The 22695-nt window shown below is 38.6% G+C and overlaps 1 protein-coding gene and 1 long non-coding RNA gene across 7 annotated transcripts; one reads left to right on the top strand and one right to left on the bottom strand.

Annotated features, from left to right (window-relative positions):
* The first annotated feature begins 2803 nt into the window (after positions 1-2803).
* Positions 2804-10923, top strand: FAM162B (family with sequence similarity 162 member B). Of its 6 annotated transcripts, none has more exons than XM_045057945.1 (5): positions 3561-3842; positions 4012-4120; positions 6018-6060; positions 7675-7783; positions 10751-10923. In XM_045057945.1, the coding sequence occupies exons 1-5, from the start codon at positions 3677-3679 to the stop codon at positions 10801-10803; spliced, it is 480 nt and encodes a 159-aa protein (XP_044913880.1). In that variant the 5' UTR covers positions 3561-3676; the 3' UTR covers positions 10804-10923. The 6 variants fall into 6 exon arrangements, with proteins under 6 accessions (XP_044913879.1, XP_044913877.1, XP_044913880.1 ...); XM_023254282.2 differs by having other exon boundaries at positions 3583-3842; positions 4009-4120; XM_045057944.1 differs by lacking the exon at positions 10751-10923 and having other exon boundaries at positions 2804-3842; positions 7675-7777.
* A 2928-nt stretch (positions 10924-13851) lies between these two features.
* LOC109499863 lies at positions 13852-21966 on the bottom strand. The gene is made up of 3 exons (XR_002157409.3): positions 20985-21966; positions 20291-20423; positions 13852-15486 (listed from the first exon to the last, which is right to left on the bottom strand). It is a non-coding gene; the product is annotated as an uncharacterized LOC109499863 (long non-coding RNA).
* Between the last annotated feature and the right edge of the window lie 729 nt (positions 21967-22695).

Here is a 22695-nt window from a genome sequence, read left to right as displayed (position 1 = left end):
ATCCTAGAACAGTGCCCAGCCCACAGGAGGCACTCAGTAAATATTTGTTGAATGTAAACTGTCCTGGTTGAAAAAAAAAGAAAGAAAAGAAGAGAAAAGAAAAAAAGAATAGAACATAGTTAGCTATGATTAGCTTTTTCTTCTACCAGAAGTTGATTTGAGGTTTTGTTTTTTGGTTTTTGGTTTTTGTTTTGTAATTTGATCCAACTCGAGAACTAAAGAAAACATCTCATGCAGCTATATTTTATGACCACTGCCAAATAGTGATATTTTAATCCCATAAGGAATAAGGAATAGAATGCAAATTGTTCTTTTTCTCATGAAAGAACCTCTTATTCTCTTGCTCTGTCACTCTGCAATTCTAGAGAAGCTTGACATAGAAAATCATGTGTATACATCCCCAAAGGCAAGGGAATTAAAAGCAAAAGTGAATTACTGGGACCTTATGAAGATAAAAAGCTTCTGCACAGCAAAGGAAACAACCAACAAAACTAAAAGGCAACCAACGGAATGGGAAAAGATATTCGCAAATGACATATCGGACAAAGGGCTAGTATCCAAAATCTATAAAGAGCTCACCAAACTCCACACCCGAAAAACAAATAACCCAGTGAAGAAATGGGCAGAAAACATGAATAGACACTTCTCTAAAGAAGACATCCGGATGGCCAACAGGCACATGAAAAGATGTTCAGCGTCGCTCCTTATCAGGGAAATACAAATCAAAACCACACTCAGGTATCACCTCATGCCAGTCAGAGTGGCCAAAATGAACAAATCAGGAGACTATAGATGCTGGAGAGGATGTGGAGAAACGGGAACCCTCTTGCACTGTTGGTGGGAATGCAAATTGGTGCAGCCGCTCTGGAAAGCAGTGTGGAGGTTCCTCAGAAAATTAAAACTAGACCTACCCTATGACCCAGCAATAGCACTGCTAGGAATTTATCCAAGGGATACAGGAGTACTGATGCATAGGGCCACTTGTACCCCAATGTTCATAGCAGCACTCTCAACAATAGCCAAATTATGGAAAGAGCCTAAATGTCCATCAACTGATGAATGGATAAAGAAATTGTGGTTTATATACACAATGGAATATTACGTGGCAATGAGAAAAAATGAAATACGGCCTTTTGTAGCAACGTGGATGGAACTGGAGAGTGTGATGCTAAGTGAAATAAGCCATACAGAGAAAGACAGATACCATATGGTTTCACTCTTATGTGGACCCTGAGAAATTAACAGGAACCCATGGGGGAGGGGAAGGAAAAAAAAAAACAGGTTAGAGTGGGAGAGAGCCAAAGCATAAGAGACTCTTAAAAACTGAGAACAAACTGAGGGTTGATGGGGGGTGGGAGGGAGGAGAGGGTGGGTGATGGGTATTGAGGAGGGCACCTTTTGGGATGAGCACTGGGTGTTGTATGGAAACTAATTTGTCAATAAATTTCATATAAAAAAAAAAAAGAAAATCATGTGTATATGCCTGACATTTGGTTCTTTCCAGGGAAATAAACTTACTTGGCTAGTTTAATACTCTTCAATGAACTGTTAATGAACTGTTGTTTCCCAGAGATGTTTTTCTCTAGCTCTATGGATATTTTTTCTCTGAAACACAAAGAAAAATAAAATCTTAAAAGGAAGAATAATACATTTTAATAATGGGAGAATTTTCAAGTAGTATATTCCTGAAACAATCAAATATTATCTATGACAACATACTTTGTCAAGCAGGAATTCATTCAGTTCATTGTGTAGCACATTCTCAAGTGCTTTAGTCTTTTCTTAACTAGCCCAGTCTATTTTATTATTGAAGACTTGCATTCATTTATTGATTTAACAAATATTTATTAAGCATCTACTAAGTTTTAATTTTTCAGCTACATCCTAGGGATACAGTGATGAATAAAATAAAATCCTTACCTTTTGGAACATCATAGTCTCCTACAATTCCCTACATGAGATTTCACAAATTAAAATGTCCTTGTGTTGTGGGACTGGTGAGACAAAAGCTGTGGATGGGGAAGAAATGACAACATCTTTTGAAATGCTGTTATATGCCAGGTACAATTAGAAGGGTATCATCCCTAGCCACCCTTTCCAAATAGCTCCCACTCCACCCCTGCTTACTTTTTTTCCCCCACCCTGCTATGTGTTTCTTTTTTTTTTTTTTTAATTTTTTTTTCAACGTTTATTTATTTTTTGGGACAGAGAAAGACAGAGCATGAACGGGGGAGGGGCAGAGAGAGAGGGAGACACAGAATCGAAAACAGGCTCCAGGCTCTGAGCCATCAGCCCAGAGCCTGACGCGGGGCTGGAACTCCCGGACAGCGAGATCGTGACCTGGCTGAAGTCGGGCGCTTAACCGACTGCGCCACCCAGGCGCCCCTGCTATGTGTTTCTTTATCTACTAATCCTCACTTGACATTGTTCAGTGCTCTATCCCCAGCTCTGAGAAGTAGCTGGGATTTGCTAGGTTTTTTTTTTTTTTTTTTTTTTTAGTCATTGCATGAATGAACTTGAGGAGTAGGAATTCTTTTACAAAGGAGACCAAGACTGATGACATAAATGATTTGCTCATGATTGTGCAACTCTTTAGTCTTAAAGCAGGGGTTTCAACCTTTGTATGAAGGCAAAGCCCACCCCTTTAAATGCATACTTCTGTATAGAGGTAGGAATCTTTTGTTAAACATTGTTTGTTAAGTGAAAGACACATGGAGTTGCAGAGATCTTGTCTTCAAGAGCCTGACAGTCTGGTTAGGAAGAAAAGAAAGATCTGGAGATGCAACTAAAAGTGTCTGTCTGTGGAACCAGGATGAGGGTGAGCTGGGCCTGGTGCTGGGTCCTGAAGATCACTTTCCCCTGGCTGGGGTCTGTTGCCCCTGGAAGATGAGTAAACGGAATAAGTAAATTCCTTCAGGGTAGACAGCTTTCCTAAAAGCCCTTTTTCTGAGTCCCTGTTTCCCGTCAGATGCCAGAGAACAGCAGATTCTCCCCCCCTTTTTGCAGAGGGAAGATGGTGGAGGGTTGAAGAAAGGCTCATTTTGAAGAACATTTGGAGAGTCTGTGGTCTTAGGAAGAAATGGATAGAGAAAAATAAATTGTAGCAACTGAGGCTGTTCCGCGTAGAAAAGAGGAAAAGTCTGGGAGTGGAGTGTGGGGTGAAGAGCCATCTTCAAAATCAGTCTTCACGGAATTCAGAAGTGTGTTGAACGTCCTCACACTTACTTGGAAACCATCTGGCGTGTCCTGCCCTTGGACGCCTGTTGGTTCTTCCTGGAGGAGAGGGTTTAGATTGATTCTCTTGGCGCCAACCAGTGGAACCAAAGGGTGAAAGCCTGATGGCAACGCGTTTCTACTCGGTACGAAGAAATGCCTTTAAAAGGAGCTGCAGGCAGCAGTCTCAGGAGGTGGTGAATCTGCTTCGAGAGTTTTCCAGCAGAGGCAGGCCTCCCCCGGGGCCCCGCCCGGGAGGGAATCGGCCCCCCCAGGGCCGTGGCACCCCGGTTCGAGGTCGCCGGCCGGGGGGCGGAGACCGGGAGCGGGTGTGCGCGTGCCAGAGGCTGCAGCTGCGCCCCGGGGTCTCCCCTGGGAGCGACGCGGGGCGGGGCGGGCCGGGCCGGGCCGCGGAGCTGAGCAGTCCTCCGCCGGCGGCTGGGAGCGCGGGAAGGGGCGCAGCATGCTCGCGGCTGTCGGGGCCCCCCTGCGCCTCGGTCTGGGGCGCATCTTCCGTTGCGCCCCGGGAGCGCACGGAGAAGCCGCGTGGCGGGCCCTCGCGCCTCCGCGGCCTCGGGGTCTGCCCCGCTACTGTAGCAGCCGTGCCCCCAGCGGCTCTGGGCCCCAAGGTCCGGGGGGAGTCCTGACTGGGAACGACCTGGGAGGGAGGGGATGCGGAGCGGCCGGCGTGGAGCCGGGGCTGGGGTGAGGGAGGGAGGTGGAGGCGTGGGTGCGCACTGAGCCACTGTGCCGTCGGTCTGTCGGTCCCTCCGTCCACCCCTGTCGCTTTCGCAGCAGGGAAGGTGCACCGGGTCCCCGCCGAGTACAAGCCTTCGCAATTCGACAAGAAAATCCTGCTGTGGACCGGACGTTTCAAAACGATGGAGGACATCCCGCCTCGGGTCCCGTAAGTGTGGCCTGTGCCGCGCCGCCTGGTGTCTTGCGCCTGTAAGGGGTGCGGGGTCCATCCACCTCCGGACCTGGGCTCTCCTGGGAGCGGAGGAGGCCGCGCTGGTCCACAACATCTACCCCCTAAAGGAATGTGCCTCCCCAGCCTCCCCGTAGTGAGGTTAAATGTCAAGTTCCTTGACTGGACAGTGGGCACATAAGCTTACAGGGAGATTGCTGAAGTTGAGTGAAAACCCAGAAGTTCAGTGGGCACTCGCAGCGTCGCCCAGATACCCGCTCCCAGCGAGCTCCTAGTCGCAAGGCAGCGAAGCACTTAGGCCACACGGAAGACATGGTCCGCCAGTGCGTCCCCGGGTTCCTGAGGGGTCCCCATAGAGGGAGAGGAATTCTGCCGGCGGAGCAGATCCCTGCTCCACCCAAGGAAGGATCATGGCTCCCGGGAGGACTGGAGAGTCTCTGGGAGGAAGCCCCATCTATAGGACCTCCTATCTTGGGGCGGGAGACACCTGCTATACAGGGCTCTGCAGCCCACGGAGCACCGGGTTTACTCGGGCTAGGACTCTGGGACACCAGCATCGCTGGCCTCTTCACCATCCCAAACCCAAGATAGTGAGTGGTTCGCTTAAATGATAAAACTCAAGCTGACAGTTTCACCCCAAGGGTAAAGTTAACCTGTAAAAACCGTCTTTCTACAGTTTCAGTGCATGCAAGCCCAAGTTACTTTCCAGAGTTTTCACAAGGGAGCGGATAAAAAAGGGGAGGAAGGAAGGATAAAATCAATCTATTACCTTTTAAGCTGATCTTTTTTTTTTTTTAATGGGGAGACTAGAACTGTAATATCAAATAAGGATTTCAGATGTCCTGTATATTATATTTGCATAATGTAAGCAATGCCTATTAGAATGGAAAATGGAAACTGGGCCTATATCTTGTTCTGCTCATATCGACTACACTTTTTTAAATTTAAATTTACATTTTGTTAATTGAAGTATAGTTAACACATGTTACGTAAGTTTCAGCTGTACTTGTCTACACTTTTATTACTTTTCATTTACTAGTTATCAAAAGCATCTCAAATAAATGGGAAAAAAAAAACATGTGATGCGAAGTGTTCAGTCAGTAATGAATTCTCAAACATTTTTGTCCCTTTCTTGGATCAAATTATTCAATGAGGAATAGACATGGAATTTGAAAATAACGCAGAATTTGAAAACTGTATTTAGCATTTATTCAACCACAGAGACATTTCTTAATATTATAAAAAAATATTGTTTTCCTTGAAATCTATAGACTCCAAACTACAGACTTAGCACACAGCCGAAATTATCCTCAGAGAAGCTAAAACACCATGCTTGATTTTTTGGAATTTTGGGTTTTAGTGCTACAACAGAGTAATCAATACTTCAATAGTAAATAGAAACAAATAAACTGGTAACTAGAAAAAGAAAAAAATGTAAAGAACTTGCAGTAGTGCAAACTAATGCTCGTCAAAACACAGTAGACCCAGTATTGCGTTAATATAGCTCTACGTGTGAAGAGACCCATTTTACAGAAATAATTTAATTGCCCCAGGATCATAGTCAAAAGACTTGTTATAAACAGGAGAATTTAACTTTGAATAAGATGCCTAAGAAAGGAATTGTTGTTTTGGGTCAGAAACATGAAAGTACTTGAATATTTTTCATTTTGCTGTTACATATATATATATTTCAAGGCACTGCTGTTTTAGGAGGGCTGTGCCTCCTAAACTGTTAGACTTACAATGTAAACAGCTTTCACTGTGCATGCTCTTAATGGGCATATAATTAATTAATGGGCATATAATAATAATGAACTATAATCATCATACCATACCCTAATGATATTTAATAACTGTGTTTTTCTTCTTTTTTCAGAGCTAAACTAATTTGGTATAGCAGATCAAAGCCAGATGGATGGGTAAAAAAGATCATATCTTTTAGGTTCCATCTGGAACAAAAGTCAGCAACAAATATAATCTAATAATGATTTCATATGTTCACCTGTTTACAACTAACATCTTAAAACGTACATTAATCTGTCGAAAATCTAAGGAAAAGAGTTAGATATTGGTTTTCTGTGCTCTTTAAAATGGTGGAAAAGTTAAAAAAATTTTTTCATTTGTAAGCAAAATTGCAACCTGTCTTTCTAAATTTTGTTTTCAGTGCAACTACATTCTATTTAAACTTGACATTAGATAATAAAGAATACTGCTGAACACATTCTCAAGAATCATTCTTTAATTATGTATATCTGTAAACTTCCACTTCATATTATTCCAAAATGTTAAAGTTTATTTCAGTATAAAAAGCCCACAGGCATAATTACTTTCATAACACTGCTTTGTTAAATAGCACTGCTAAAATCTTAAACAACTTGCCTATAACTTTATTAATAAGACTACCTAGTATTCAAGTATTTAAAATTTCAGAATAATAATAAGAAAAAGAAGATGGTTTATCTTTTTCTTCAACAAATCTTTGTAATTTTGATCACTTCTTTTGAAAACTTCATGCAAAAGCCACGAAGGAAACACCTTTCCTTTAATAATCATCTTCACAAAATGTGTAATAGTCTCTTTAATCAGGATAGGATGCGAGGGGGCAAGATGAGATCCGGAGGCTAGAGAGGAAGCAAAATGATGAAAATGAGTTTTATTTTTAAATTTTTTTCAACGTTTTTATTTATTTTTGGGACAGAGAGAGACAGAGCATGAATGGGGGAGGGGCAGAGAGAGAGGGAGACACAGAATCGGAAACAGGCTCCAAGCCATCAGCCCAGAGCCTGACGCGGGGCTCAAACTCACGGACCGCGAGATGGTGACCTGGCTGAAGTCGGACGCTTAACCGACTGCGCCACCCAGGCGCCCCTGAAAATGAGTTTTAAAAAAACACCTGTTTAAAACTAAAAATGAAGCCTGCTTAATAACAGAGGGGCCGAATGAACACAAGTCATTCGAGACATGTATAAGGTTAAATTCTTACCTTTACCCTGATCTGTGGAAAAAAAAAAAAAAAAAAAAAGGGAGTCAGGCCATAATCTCTAGTAGTTACATTTTGAGCAATTAGAAACCAAATACACTGGGGAGACTGGGTGGATCAGTCAGTTCAGCATCTCACTCTTGATTTTGGCTCAGGTCATGATCTCACAGTTCATGGGTTAGAGCCCTACATCGGGCTCTGCACTGACAGTGTGGAGCCTACTTGGGATTCTGTCTCCCTCTCTCTGCCCCTCCCTGCTCACTCTGTATCTTTCCCTCAAAATAAATAAAAATAAACGTTAAAAAAACATAAAAGAAAAGAAACTAAATATACTACACTGTGGTTTCATGGTGACTAACATTAATTAAGATGGAAATATACCTGTTAATTTGAAATTGGTAACATAATGGGCTAGCATTTGGATGTCTTCCACATCTGCAGTTTGCATTCAGAGACATCTTTGGAACATTTACATAGCAAATGATCGTCTATCATGTCAGTCAGAAAATAATATTATTTCAATATGATTAACAGAATGCACATCTTGGTTTAGGCCAGAAATGATAGATGCTGCAAGAAACAAAGCTCGGGTGAAAGCTTGTTACATAATGATTGGACTCACAATTATCGCCTGTTTTGCAGTGATAGCATCAGCCAAAAGGGTGAGTATCTCTTTAAAATAAAGCTGGACTAGTGAATTTTAAGCAATATTATGAGCTTTGTTCTCAGTTTGGGGATTATTGCTGTGCTTTTAATGTAAGCACGATTGCATCTTAGACACCTTGAGCTGCCCATATATATCTATTCTACAGGTAACAAATTTTTTGAGTCCACAAATGCAAAATACATGGGTAGGAGGAACAAAAGCTTGTTTCCAATGAAAAGATAAAAACAAAAACAGGACAGTTAATAGCCTGGTTAAAATCTGCACAAGAAGTTTGCTGCATGAAAGTTATCCAGACTAGATCATTCCTTAAGTCATGAACTCAATCATAGCTATCGCATAAAATCTTGAAATGGAAATGCAAACGTTGGAAGTGTTCAAGGCCGGCTTGTCGGTATCCTGTATGTGAGCCCTCTCTTTGCCGTCTTCAGTATGTGGTTTCTAGAGAGAAATTAAGAGTTCACTGCTCTCTAATTTTGTTTCTTGCTTCCCCAAATCCATCTGCTGAGCACTTTTTACCATGAAGAGCAGCCCCACAATACTGGGAGACAACTAACACATCCCCATGAGTCTTCTCTTCTCCAGTCTTAATTTCTCTATTTTGAGCTCTCTGAACACACCAGTTTATCAGAGTCGCTCTTCACTGGACATTTGCAACTGAATGCACTAGAGCATGACTGCAACTTCTTTGATCATGAACCATGTTCTCATAGTGCCGCCAGAGTTGGAACTAGATTTTGACAACTTCGTCACACGGAAGAGTTTGCTTGGATCTATACTTCTTCACTCTCTGGGAGTGTGTAGCCAATTACCATTGTGCCTATTCCTGTGATTCTGCCTATCATTACTTTTCAGGTTTTTGAGACTATCGGAGCCCAGTAATTCACATAGGGCCTGAGGACTGTTAGCTTACTGATGTTATATACATATCCTTTCATTTCCATTAGCTTGGCAGAGAACTTGTGCTTTGAAATTATTCTCATCAAATGGCAAATTTCTTAAGTATTCAAACACGGAAATGAAGACATTTGGTCATCTCTTCTTTATAACCTACTCTAGATAAAATGACTGTCCACCAAGTTGATGATTCTCTAGCTCCTTAATGACAGACTGGAGGCTGATACTGTCTGGACCCTCCTTGTTTCATAACGTCTTCTCTTTGTTATGCCCCATCTACAGTAGTTCGTTTCTATGTTTTTAATATACCAAGCCCTTTCTCTTCACTAGGCTTTCCTTCCTTCCCCTGGCCTTGCCATAGCTAGCTTATTCCCATTCTCATCAGAGACCTTCTGTGACCACCCCCTCCAAAATGGCCTTGCCCAGGTGCTCACTATTTTGTCATCTTTCTAGCTGTTCATGAATAAGCCATTATACATCAGCAATCTTGTTGACTCCACTTTAAAATATAGCTACCGGGGGCGCTCAGTTGGTTAAGCGTCCAACTTCAGCTCAGGTCATGATCTCATGGTTCATGAGTTCCAGCTCTGCATCGGGCTCTGTGCTGATAGCTCAGAGACTGGAGCCTGCTTTGGAGTCTGTGTCTCCCTATCTCTCTGCCCCTCTTCAGCTCATGCCCTGTCTCTTTCTCTCTCAAAAATAAACATTAAAAAAATTAAAAATAAAATATACCTGCCATTGGACCACTCCTCACCATCTATCCTGATATCACCCTGATCTGATTAAATAACTAATGCATATATCTTAAATGAGATTGTGATAGTTGGAGGTGAAGAAAAGGTTAGCAATTTGAAATAATATTTGTGGGAGTAGGAAGGATAGAACTTTGTGGTAAATTTGATATGGGAAAAGACAAGAAAAGGGAAGAAAGAAGTCAAAATGCCTGGGTTTTTGACTTGAGCAACTAGGTGGATGGTGCCGCTGGAGATGGGTGATGGCTGGGGAAAGAACTGGTAGGCACAAGAGGCAAAATACACCAAGTCCTGTACTTTGGATGTATTAAATGTGAGGTGCAAATTAGGCATTCATCAATGTCTATTATTTTTTTTTATTATTCTGCTAAGGACTTCGTGTGCTCTTCAGGCTGAGGACCTATAGCTGGCCTCAATTCTGAAAAAGTTTAAGCTGTTATAACTTCAAATACGGACCCTTCACCCATTCTGTCTATTCTCTCTACCTATCATGAATGTGTGTTGGAACTTCTAATTCTATTCTCAAAGTCTCTTAACCGTCTTTTCTATTTTTTTGTTATCTGTGTCTCTGTACTGCACTTAGATTATTTTCTCAGATCCATTTTCTAGCTAGAGTTCTTGCCTCCTAATTATGATGCTGATCAGCTTTTCTTTTCTTTTCACAGGTGATCCCTGCCCCCCCCCCCCCCCACCGCTGCCCCAGATAAATGCTTAGTCTCCTTGCTAGTTCCTTGGGCTAGTGAGAGGAATTTTAGTCACTTCATTGGTGTACCTGATACTTCCAACTCCAGATCCAAACTCTAGACTCACCTGTTGGTGTAGAGATTAAACTTCCAGCTCATAGCTGTTAAAACCAATATTTTTCCCTAATGTCCCCTTCCTGAAACCATTCCTTCCCATTCTGGCTCCGATCCTTCTTATTTCCCACCAGTTCATGCCTTTTTAGTTTTTTCCATTCCTGGTACCTGAGGATTTACCTTTATTGATTTTTGAGTGTAAGCATTTGAAAATATTTTTGTTATTTTTTGCCCCAAAATATGTCTTTGTGTGCCAAGAGAGGGTCAGGGCAGATTTCTGACATCAGCTGTGCTGTTGAGTAGAAGTCCAGCAACTTAAATAATTTTTTTTTCTATACCAGAGGATCATTTTTCTTGGATACTATTTGTGACAGACGTTTTAAGTCACTCTTCTCCTTTTCACAGAGTAGTATCTCCTGTGTATGTCTATCTAAAACACAAATTTTTCCAGAGAGTCACATTGCTTTGTTATTTATTTACTTATTTATTTAATTTTTCTTGTTGTTGTGTATTTTTTAGGCTGCAGAACGACACGAGTCCTTAACAAGTTGGAATCTGGCAAAGAAAGCTAAGTGGCGTAAAGAAGCTGCATTGGCTGAACAGGCTAAGGCTAAATGAAACTCGAAGTAACAAAGTGTTAATCAGAATATCATTGCTATTATCAAAAACAATAAAAGATAGATAAAACAGAATATTTAAGAAGATAATTGCCATGGTTTTATTTGGTGCAAAGAAGCACAAAGTCTTTTTTATTTTTACTCTTTAGGAAAATTTGTATTGAAGTATAACTATATTCAGAAAAGTGCACAAAAGTGTATACAGTCTGATATATATTTACATAATGGACACACCTGCATAATCACTGCCCAGGTCAGGATGCAGAACACAAGTAGTACCCCAGAAACCTCCTTTCTGCCCCCCTGTCAGTCATCACCCTCCCAAGGTAACCATTGTTGTTTTATCACCATAGATTAGTTTTGCTTGGTTTTGAACTTTATATAAGTAGAATTACACAATATGCACTTGTGAAGGTGGATCCTGATATTCAACATTATGTTGTGAGATCAATCCAAAAATTTTGTGTACCATGAGTTTGTTCATTTTCATTTTCTTATAGTTTTCCATTGTATGAATATGCCATAGTTTATCTGGATATTTGGTCCAGTCTTTGGCCATCACAGATAAGCCTAAACTGAGCACTCTGTGTATGTTGCTCACTAAGGGTTCTTTGGAAATCTAAGCGAATTTTCAACCAAAGTTCCACTCTATTTGGTAATTGGATAATACCTCTGGTTAATCTTTTCACATTATTCCCCGCAATTAGATAAAATAAGTTTGAAAAGTTTTATAAACTAAGAACTATTAATTTCAAAATCTATTCTAAAATGACAAAAATACCAAAATAGTAAGTGTATAAGTAATTTAAAGAGACAAAGACATTAAAGAAGAAAAATTGCATGTCAATCAATGGCCTTCAAAGTTGTTTGAGTAAGCTCTAAAACAACTTTAAAATTATATATCTCCTCCTCACATAATTTTCATTTGGAATCTATAATTTTTAGTCATAAACTTAGGTAGTTGAAACAGTATAATTTCATTTACTGCATATTATGTCTATGTGTGTGTGTGTGTGTGTGTGTGTGTGTGTATACATACATACATACACACATACACACACACAGAGAGGGAGAGAGAGAGATTTATTTAAAGGATTGGCTTACAGGTTTGTGGCACTAGCAAATCAGAAATTTGTAGAGCAGACCAACAGGCTGGGAGCTCTCTGGCAGGAACTGAGGCTACAGTCCAAAAGTAGTTTTTTCTTCCTCAGGAGACTTCAGTTATGCCTGCGGTTCTTTCAACTGATTGGATGAGGCCCAGTCAGACTACTGAAGATATCTTCTTTACTTAAAGTCAACTGGCTATAGATGTTAACCCCCTCTCCAGAATACCTTTGTGGCAACATTTAGATGAGCATTTAATTAGATAATTAGATACTTTAACCTACTCAAATTGACACATAAAATCAACTATCACAGTGCCTCCAAGAGAGGAGAAGAGAAAATGAGAGACAGGAGAGAAACTTATGTATTATCTTTAGATCTAAATGAAAAGTAGGAAAAAAAAGTCCTTAAAGAATATCTGACCAAGGGGCACCTGGGTGGCTCAGGCAGTTAAGTGTCCAACTCTTGATTTTGGCTCAAGTCATGATCTCTCCATTTCGTGAGTTCGGACCCTACATTGGGCTCTGTGCTGGCAGCATGGAGCCTGCTTGGGAATCTCTCTCTCTCTCTCTCTCTCTCTCTCTCTCTCTCTCTATCTATCTATCTCTATCTCTCTGTCTCTCTCTCTGCACCTCCCCCACATGTGCCGTCTTTGCCCCTCTCAAAATAAATAAAACTTAAAAAAAAAAAAAAAAACCTAACCAAAAGTTTATCATATGTATTTGGGGTCAGAATTTCAGCCATCTGTGTTATGCCCACCCACCAATAAACCCATACCAAATATTTGGCTAAAATAGCACACAACAGAAGCTTTTGAGGTGATAAAAGTGTTCTAAAACCGATTGTAGTAATGCACAACTGTGTAAATTTATGAAAACGCAACGTTACACTTAAATGGGTGAATTTTACGGTATAGAAATTATACCACAATAAAGCTGCTTTTAAGAAAAGTGACTTGAACAACATCCTATGTTTCCAAGGTAGTGAGAAAGGAAGTCCTCACAAGGGAAATATGACAATATCTAGCAACATTGCATATATATTTATTGAGCTAGAAATTTACAGTGTTATTCATTGCCACACTCTTTACAGTGGCAAAGACTGAAAACAATTTAAATGCCTAAGGGGTTAATTGAACAAATAATGGTATGTCCACACAATGGAGTACTATGCTGGTACAGTAGAGCATGAAGAGCTCTGTATTCTGCTATGTCATGAGCTATAGAATATACTTGAGTGAAAAAAGTGCATTAGAGAAAAGCATGTGTGCTATGCTATTGTTTAATAAAGGGAGGAAATATGTAAATGTATTTTTACATTAAAAAATGGAAGGATTGGGGTGCCTGGGTAGCTCAGTCAGTTAAGCATCCAACTCTTGATTTCAGCTCAGGTCATGATCTCATGGTTGTGGGATCAAGCCCCATGTCAGGGTCTGTGTTGATAGCGTGAAGCCTGTTTGGGAGTCTTTCTCTCCTTCTCTCTCTGCCCCTCTCCCACTGCATGTACTTTCTCCCTTTCTCTCTCTCAAAATAAATAAACATTAAAAAAATGGAAAGGTAAACTGAAAAAAATATTTTTAATGTGACTTATAGGACAAGGAAGGAAATATGTTAGAGAGGACAGTGATAGAAGCTAAACTTTTCTGAATATATCTTGTTTTATGTATTTTACTTTAGACAGTATGGATGTCTCACATAATGATAAAAACATTACGTTCTTTAAAAAAGGCAATCAACTTTTATTTTTTTCCAACGTTTATTTATTTTTGGGACAGAGAGAGACAGAGCATGAATGGGGGAGGGGCAGAGAGAGAGGGAGACACAGAATCGGAAACAGGCTCCAGGCTCTGAGCCATCAGCCCAGAGCCCCACGCAGGGCTCGAACTCATGGACCGTGAGATCGTGACCTGGCTGAAGCCGGACGCTTAACCGACTGCGCCACCCAGGCGCCCCAAAAAAGGCGATCAACTTTTAAAAGCAAAATCAAATGAATAAACTTGTGTATCAAGTTGGCACATGGAGAGTAAATATTTCAAGTGTTTTTTAAAAATCTCTAGTGGGATATATTTGACCTTTAAGAAGAAGTCTCCTCCTCCACCCAAAAACCAAACCCCTGTTTTCAGTAAGCATATTATTAACAATAATATTGATATTGGTAAGAAAACTTCATATACATTGATTAAGCATAAGTAATTAAAAAATACATTTTTTCCTAGGTCTGTACATTGAAAAGGCCTAGTTAGCAATGGGCAACCAAGTGGTTGTATGCTCCTAGCACACAGATCTTGATTTACAAATATCATTTCATACTAACAGAAACGAGGCCTCCTTAGGGAAATGGCTGATCCCAGATGTGGTACAGGAAATATATAAGATGATCCTGGGATATCTGGCCATATCAGAAAATGAATAAGTGAGCTAAGAGGCTATGTCCGAAGGACAAGAATGTGGAAAGCAATCTCCAGTGGAGGGTCTAAGCTTCGAGAAGGAATGGATGAAAAAGAAAAAAAAGTAAAAATACTTAAAGTAAAAATGGACGGTATATCCTAAAAATATCTAACTTCTGGCTCAGAAAAAAAAAAAAACTACCTTATAAATTGTAGAGGAGTAGGGTTCTTGCATTGATTGAGAGGAATGCAAAACTATTTAGATTTGTGTTAAGTTAAATATATATGTTAAGATTCCTAGGGTAACAGGAAAATACGAACTCTCAAACAGGTAGATTTTTAAAAAAATAGATGAATGAAATTAACCAAAAGGTAAAAAGGGTGGAGAAAAGAGAAAAAGGGAAAGAAAAAAAAGGAGAAACAGAACAAAATAACACGGTCAAAATGAATCCAGATATATCAGTAGTCAGAATAAAGAAAAGAAACTCTGGTAAGAGAAGACAAAGATATGCAGAATGTATTGAAAGCAGTAATATGCTGTATACAAAGTACACAACTAAAACAACAGAATACGTATAGACCATTATGAGGACTAAGATATATAGAATACAAAGATGGGGATTTTATCAATGGAGAAATGAAAACAAATGGACATCCAGCTTCAATACTTTAACTTTGCCAAACGTGGTTGATTGGTCAATAGAGAATGAAACCAAACTATCAACCAGTTATTCTACAGTTTAAGGCAAAATTGCTGACAGCCCATTAGTTGTGCTGTGAAAATGTCTGAAGGGAAACTGCTTTCACCAAAGATGTTTACAGTGAAGTTACCTAGAACAGGGATTGAGAACAGGGTTTTTTCCTGTTGTTTTCTGCTTGGTTTTAGTTACATCATTTTATTAACCAACCTGTTCACTGTCACCTATTTTTCTTTTTAACATTAGTAAATCCTAGTCCAAAGGTTTTGCACTCTTTCATTCTACCTACTGGCTGCCTTTTTGGATAGTGGCCATTCTCTAGTGCGCTGGTATAGATTTCACCACGAAAAGCTATGATTGAACCTTCACTCTGATCACATTTTCATCTTGGCATAATGGGGTTTCTGTGTCTTCAGCCTTCAGCAGTAAGGTCCATTGTTCCCACAACAACTGAAAAATAAAATATTTTCAGCTAAGTTTCAACTAGTTTGTTTTATTCAAATTCAGTTATCACATAATCTGAAACTAACATTTTGTAATAACTATTCTGTTCTTTTGGCACATAAATTTACCAATTCTCATTTGAACTTGAAAAATATTATACCAATTATAAATTTGTATGCACAAAGTAATGCAGCATCTAAATACATAAAAAATTGCCAGAACTACAAGGAAAAAGTGGACAAACCCACCATTATCTTGGGAAATTTACATATCTTTCTTAGAAATTGACAAATTTCACTGACTCGTAAATATATTAAAAATGTGAATCAATTAATAATATACATTCTTTTCTAGCATGCATGAAACATTCACTAAAACAGCATATACTAAAACATAAAGCACATTTCATCAACTGTTAAACTATAAGAGTAATCCTATCCCAACTTAGAAATTAATGGCATAATGTTTTTGTTTACTTATTTGTTCATTTATTGTCACAATTTTTTTTAAGTTTGAGGATTTTAAAACATTTCTAAATGATTCACAGATCAAAGAATAAGTCATAGTAGAAGTTTAAAAATGCTTAGAATTGAATAAGAAAAAGCTATGTATCAAAACTGTGAAATGCAGCTGAAGTGGTAATTCAAAGTAAATTAATAGCCTCAATATGCATTTCTTAGGAATGAAAGGTTTATAACAAATGTGCTAAAACATCCCTAAGAAATTAGAAACAGAAATATAGAATGCACCCAAAGGGAATAAAAGATTGGAAATTATAAAACAGCAGAAACTAATGAAGTAAATTAAAACATAGAATATAGAGGGTTGATGTAACTGAATTTGGCAGGGTCGTCAAGATAAGAGATGAAAGGTACAAGAAAACAGTTTAGAAATGACAACAGGGATTAAAGCCAGAGATTTTAAAAAGAACATTATGAATTGGTATGCCATCTTGTGCTCTGGCCAAAATGGAGTAACAAGAATAAGATATACTCTCCTGCCTGAAACAACTGAAAAATTGCACAAAAACATGAAACAACAGTTTCCAGACATTGGACATCAGGCAATGAAGGGCAGTGATCCGTGAAAAAGAGAAAATAAGTTAGTTGGACTCTGTAATTGTTCCATTTTACTGCCTAGAGAGTTTCAAGACTGCAGGGTGTGGACAGGAAACCTAGGTGGAGCCTAGAATTTTCTCAGAGTTGAAGAGAAGGGTCAGGAAGCCAGGGAAGATAAGACAATTAGATTTCACAGGGTAGGGAACCAAAATGATAAAGCTGTGCAGAGAGCTCTAGACACCTGAGCTGAGTGACCACTACCCATGGTCATGAAAAGAACCAGTTGAAAGAATAAGGAGAAACAATTTTTTGTTTGGAGCTTACACATGGCCAAGAATGTTTTGAGTTCCACTGGCCCAACTAAAAACTCTCATATTTGGCAGACTAGCAGAGTACTCAGAATGATATTGCCTCAGGAATAAAATAAAGGCTGTTCTGTGCCTGCCTTACAAAGTTTAAAAGCAAGACTGTAAGGGATCAAAGTGTCTTCAAGTAACTTCATTGTGTCCAATGACAAAGCTTAAGAATATATACAGGAAATCCTTATCTAATAGCCAAAAAAGTAAAATTCACAATGCCTGGTTTCCAGCACAAAATTACCAGACATGAAAAGAATGCATGCAAATGGAAAATATAAACCATAATGAAGAAAAACAAAAACAGAGCACATTAGAATTAGCAGATAAGTACAACGTTTCAGCTATAATCATACCTGCTGTGTTCAACACAGTACAGAAAAGCTTGAGCATAAGAAGAAATATGGGAGACATGAAACAGACCCAAGTAGAACTGTTAAAGAGGAAATAGACAAAGTCTGACATGAAAAATACACTAATGGAATTAAGAGCAAATTAGATACAACAGAAGACAAGATTAGTGGCTTCAAAGACAAAGCAATGAAAACTATCCAAAATGAAACACAGAGAGAGAGAGACATGAACAAAGCATCAGTATTAGAGGTATGACTATTTTGAGCAGCCTCATACAAATGGAATTGGAATTGAAAAAATATTGCAAGAAATGAGTTGAAATGTTTCCAAACTTGATGAAAACTATAAACTCAAAAACCCAAGAAGCTCAGCTAACTGCAAGAACAAGAAACATGAAAAAAGGCAAACAAAAACACATCATAATCAAATTGCTTAAGATAGTGATGAAGAAAAAAATGTTAAAGCAGTCAAAGAAAAAGTTAACATTACTTACAAAGGAACAAAGATAAGAATGACAGCAAAATTCTTATCAGGTAAAGGCAAGTCAGAAGACACTGGAGCAACATCTTAAAGGGAAAAAAATGTTTTTAAAATTCTACATCCAACAAAAATCTTCAAAAATGAAGATGAAGTAAGGACTTACTCAGACATACAAAAGCTGATGTATTCACCACTAGCAAACTTATAATACAAAAATGTTAAAGTCCTTCATGTAGAAGGAAAATGATACCAGATAGAAATCTACATCTACACAAAGAATTGAAGAGCACTAGGAATGGTAACTATGCAGGCAAATATAAAAAACTTCATACATTTTTAAACCTCCTTTAAGAATAGTTGACTAAAGGGGTGCCTGGGTGGCTCAGTCAGTTCAGCGTCTGACTTTGGCTAGATCATGATCTCACAGCTCTGTGAGTTCGAGCCCCGCATCGGGCTCTGTGCTGATGGCTCGGAGCCTGGAGCCTGCTTCGGAGTCTGTGTCTCCCTCTCTCTCTGCCCCTAGCCCACTCACATTCTGTCTCTGTCTCTCTCAAAAAGAAATAAACATTAAAAAAAATTTAAGAATAGTTGACTAAAGCAAAAATTTATGGCTAAACAATAAATGTATTAGGGAGTTTATGACATATAGAGAAGAAAAATGTATGACAACAGGACAAAGGCAGAGAAGGAGACAACGGAAGTATACTGTACTCAAGCTGCTTATACCAGTGTTGTCAAACAGAAAAACAACACCACATAGGAAATTTATAATTTTCTAATAGCCATGTTAAAAAGTAAAAATAATCAGTAAAATGAATTTTAATGGAATTTAACTCAGTATGTTCAAAATAGTATTTTAGCAAGTAACCATAATATAAAAATAATTAATAAGATATTTTATATTACTTTTTCCTTTTTAAATCTTTGAGACCCAACATGGATTTTACATCTCAGTTCAAAGACTAAATTTTGATTGGAAATAGTCTATATTTACACTTCATAAAATGTATAGTCAAAACAAAAATTCCCATACCTAAGTTGTGCCAAATATACTTAGGTTTTCTAATAACCAAGTAAAGTTATCAGTTTTTATTTTTAACTTTATTAAAATAAAATAACATTAAAAATTCAATTTCTCAGTGGTACTACCACATCTCAAGTGCTCAAAAGTACAGTGTTATATGTTATATGCTTCTGTATTACTTGAAAGTAGCCAGAGTGAAAATGGCTATTTTAAATCCTTTATAAAGCAACCAATAAAAAATGAAAAATAAATATTAAAGAGTTACAGCTAATAAGTCAACAAAGGAGACGAAATGGAAAACTAAAAAATACCTAGCTAATCCAAAACTGTGTAGAAAAAGCAAAAGCAGACCAGAAAAGAAAAAGGGACAAAAAGCAAATAGTTAGGTCTAAATTAAATCAATAATCATGATAATTGTTAATGATTTATAAACACTCCAATGAAAATGCAGAGATTCTCAGAATAAAAAAGCAAAATCCATATCTTGGATTAGTAGATAAGTACAAGAAACCCACTTTATGAAGGAGGAAATTGATTAAAAGTAAAAAGATGGAAAAGATATACTATGCTAAAACAAAAGTAAGTAAGAGTGGCTACATTAATATCAAAGTAGATTTCAGAGCGAAGAATATTACCAAACATAGAGGGTTATTGGATAAAGGGGACAATTCATGATAACCAAAATGTGGAAATAACCCAAATGTCCATCAACCAGTGAATGGATAAATAAAATGTGTTATATCCATACAATGGAATATTATTCAGTAATAAAAAAGGAATGAAATATCAATATATGCTACAACATGGACTAAACACTGAAAACATTTATGCTAAGTGAAAGAAGTGAGTCACAAAATAAAATGTTCTACAATTGATTATGGTGATAGTTACACATCTGTATGAATATAGAAACCACTGAATTGTATACTCTAAGTGGATACATTGTATAGTATGTCGGTGAATATCTCAAATAAAACTTTTTTTTTTTTTTTTTTTTTTTTTTTTTTTTTTTTTTTTTTTTTTTTTTTTTTTTTTTTTAAATTTTTTTTAATGTTTATTTTTGAGACAGAGAGAGAGCATGAATGGGGGAGGGTCAGAGAGAGAGGGAGACACAGAATCTGAAACAGGCTCCAGGCTCTGAGCTGTCAGCACAGAGCCCGACACGGGGCTCGAACTCACAGGCTGTGAGATCATGACCGGAGCTGAAGTCGGACGCTCAACCGACTGAGCCACCCAGGCGCCCCAAACTTTTTTTTTTTTTAAAGAAAATAGCATGTCCTTGATACCTGAACAGGAAAAATTTTTGAGGTGAACATTACATCAAGATTTTATTGTCTTCATAATATAGCAAAATATGAAGCTTAGAACTAGATCGCTCAGTCCTTTCTCTTCTCATCTCCTCTCAGTTCAAAATGTTTGCATCTCTTAATAGCCAGCATTCTTCTTAGATCTGCAGTTGGGCTAAACACATTCAAGCCTCAGCACAATCTTCTTTGTAGTTTCATAATTTTTCCGGAAAATTGGCTTAGTCTACCTACCATAGCCACTCTGCTTCCCGTCATAACGCTGCTTTCCCTGGGCACAAAGGGAATCTTTGCCTTTCTTGTACTGTGTCACTTGTGTGTTTTAGGAATGTTCACATGGTTGCCAGAGTGCTGTCAGCACCTAAAACTGAACAGGGACAATTAAATGTAAAGAGATTAGTAATGAGGGATTGGCTACTCCTGGTAAAGAGAAGTCTGATAAATAACAGGATATGTAGGGAACAGCCACTATGTCTGAGGCAAAGTCAGTATCCAAGGAAGTAATCAATTTGGAATAGGTCTCCCTCCAGCAAGGCTAAGATTTGGACCTCATTGGTATGTAGCATTACTGGATGACAGAAAAGTTCTTTGGGTGTCTCAGGCTGAGGCTGGCAAGCAGAAAACTGTCCACTGAGGTGCCAACAAAACTAACCAGTAAGTTGCTCTCAAGGGGTGCTGGAGGAGCTCCCTAGAAAGTTGCTTCCAAGGGCTATTTAATTTCACTGAGAAGTTGCCCACTGGGATGCCTGCAAGGCTCCCTGCAAGCTTGCTGGGGCACCAGTGAAACTAGCTGGGACACCCCCTACTGGGAGCCTGTGCAACTTGCTAGAAAACGAGGTGGGTCACTGGGGTAAGTCTCCAGTGGGCTGCCTGTGAGAGTGCCACTGAACTGGTTGGGAAGCGGACTAGAGGTGCCAATGAAACTCACCAGGAAGCTGCCGGCAGAAGTAGCACTGACACTAGGCTGGAGGTGAGCCGCTGTAGTCTTCTGCACAGTGGCTGAGCATCATAGGAACAAAAGCTAGGAAAAGCAAACTAGGAATAGGTCATGAAACTTTTTCCTCCTTCAGTGTCCCTCCAGGGCCTTCTACCGACAAAGGAGAAATGTTTACGAGGTCCTGGACCAATATCAAAAAGTAGGTTGGGGAAGGGTGCATTTGGAGCTTAAAGGCAATAAAATGATAACTGACACATTGGGTACATCTTAAAATAGGTTCAATACTGGAAAGTCTATTTTTCAACATATTAACAGTGGAAAGCCATAGGTTTATTCACGATGCAGAGAAAAATTGGATGAATTTCAACTCCATTCAGGTTAAAAACAGAATAAAATAAAAATCTTACATTAGGGAAAAAAGAGTACATTTTAAATCTGATGGAAGTTATCTACAAAAAACATACAGTCAGTTATCATTATTCATGGTAGTTATTGTATAAAGTTGCTGCAAACACTGAATTAGCAAGTATTGAATCATTACTCCTAGGGGAAATACAGGGTTAGGTTCCTGTGAACCTCTGGTAATATGTTTGTCAACCAAACAATACACACCCTATTCTATAGGTGTTTCTCTTTAAAAACTATATATATATATATATATATATATATATATATATATATATATATGATTCATTAACATTGAACTCACAGCCTACAGAATTGTAACTCATGCCTCAACAAAGTGTAACTAACAAATGTGTTTTCTGTTAAGACACATCACTCACAAGGGGCTACTGGGTGGCTCAGTTGGTTAAGCATCTGACTTCTGCTCAGGTCATGATCTCACAGTTTGTGAGTCCCACTTGGGGGAGCTCGAGACCTGCATCAGGTGAGTTCGTGAGCTCCAGCCCTGCTTTGGGGTGAGTCCCACTTCTTTGTCTCTTCCTCTCTCTCTCTCTGCCCCTCCCTCACTTGTGCCCTCTCTCTCTCAAAAAAAAAAAAAAAAAAAAAAAGAAAGACACATCAGTCACATAAATAAATAAATAAATAAATAAATAAATAAATAAATAGAAAGCAATCACACTGTTTTCTTGCACTTAGGAGCACTAGACAGCACTTCAGCAATATACTTGGAGGCCATTTTAAACAGCAAAATCAACAACAACAAAAAAACACAAGACACATGGCACTAAATAGGTCATGAAAGGAGAGCTGTTTGTAGTATGAAGGCTGAAATAAGAGAGCAGAGCATTGCGTTGTTCAACCTCAGCTGGGAACATGTGTCCTGGGTGACTCGATTTTTTCACCACTATGCACAATGTCCACAAATGACCATGAAAATGTCAGGGGTATTGATTTTAAGGAGTGGGAAATTTGATAACACAGAATCTCCAAATACAAACTTCACCTACTACATCATCAGTGGTGAAACATTAAATGCATTTAAGAAAATAATAACAAGTTTAAAATGTCTGCTACTATTACTTCTAATCAATATCATACTAGAGGTCATAACTTAATGCAACAAGAAACAGAAACAAGGATTTGAAATGAATGTCATTACAGTTAATATTATCTACAAAACCCGAAAATCATCTACAAATTGGAACTAATTTAGCAAGGTTGTTAGATATGATTAATATGCAAAATTTAATTGGAGTTCTATACCCCAGGAACAATTTGGAAATTTTTAGTTAACAAG

This window comes from Felis catus, chromosome B2 (assembly GCF_018350175.1).
Source record: "Felis catus isolate Fca126 chromosome B2, F.catus_Fca126_mat1.0, whole genome shotgun sequence".
Classification (NCBI taxonomy): Eukaryota; Metazoa; Chordata; class Mammalia; order Carnivora; family Felidae; genus Felis; species Felis catus.
The sequence above is the reverse complement of the archived record's forward strand: the minus strand, read 5'-3'. Positions and strand labels throughout refer to the sequence as shown.

What these genes read in the sequence shown, in the direction of transcription:
- FAM162B (XM_045057942.1), top strand. Translation starts at nt 3,339, where the DNA reads ATGGCAACGCGTTTCTACTCGGTACGAAGAAATGCCTTTAAAAGGAGC. An exon ending in CAGCGGCTCTGGGCCCCAAG is followed by an intron (nt 3,843 to 4,008) that starts GTCCGGGGGGAG and finishes TCGCTTTCGCAG; the next exon opens with CAGGGAAGGTGCACCGGGTC.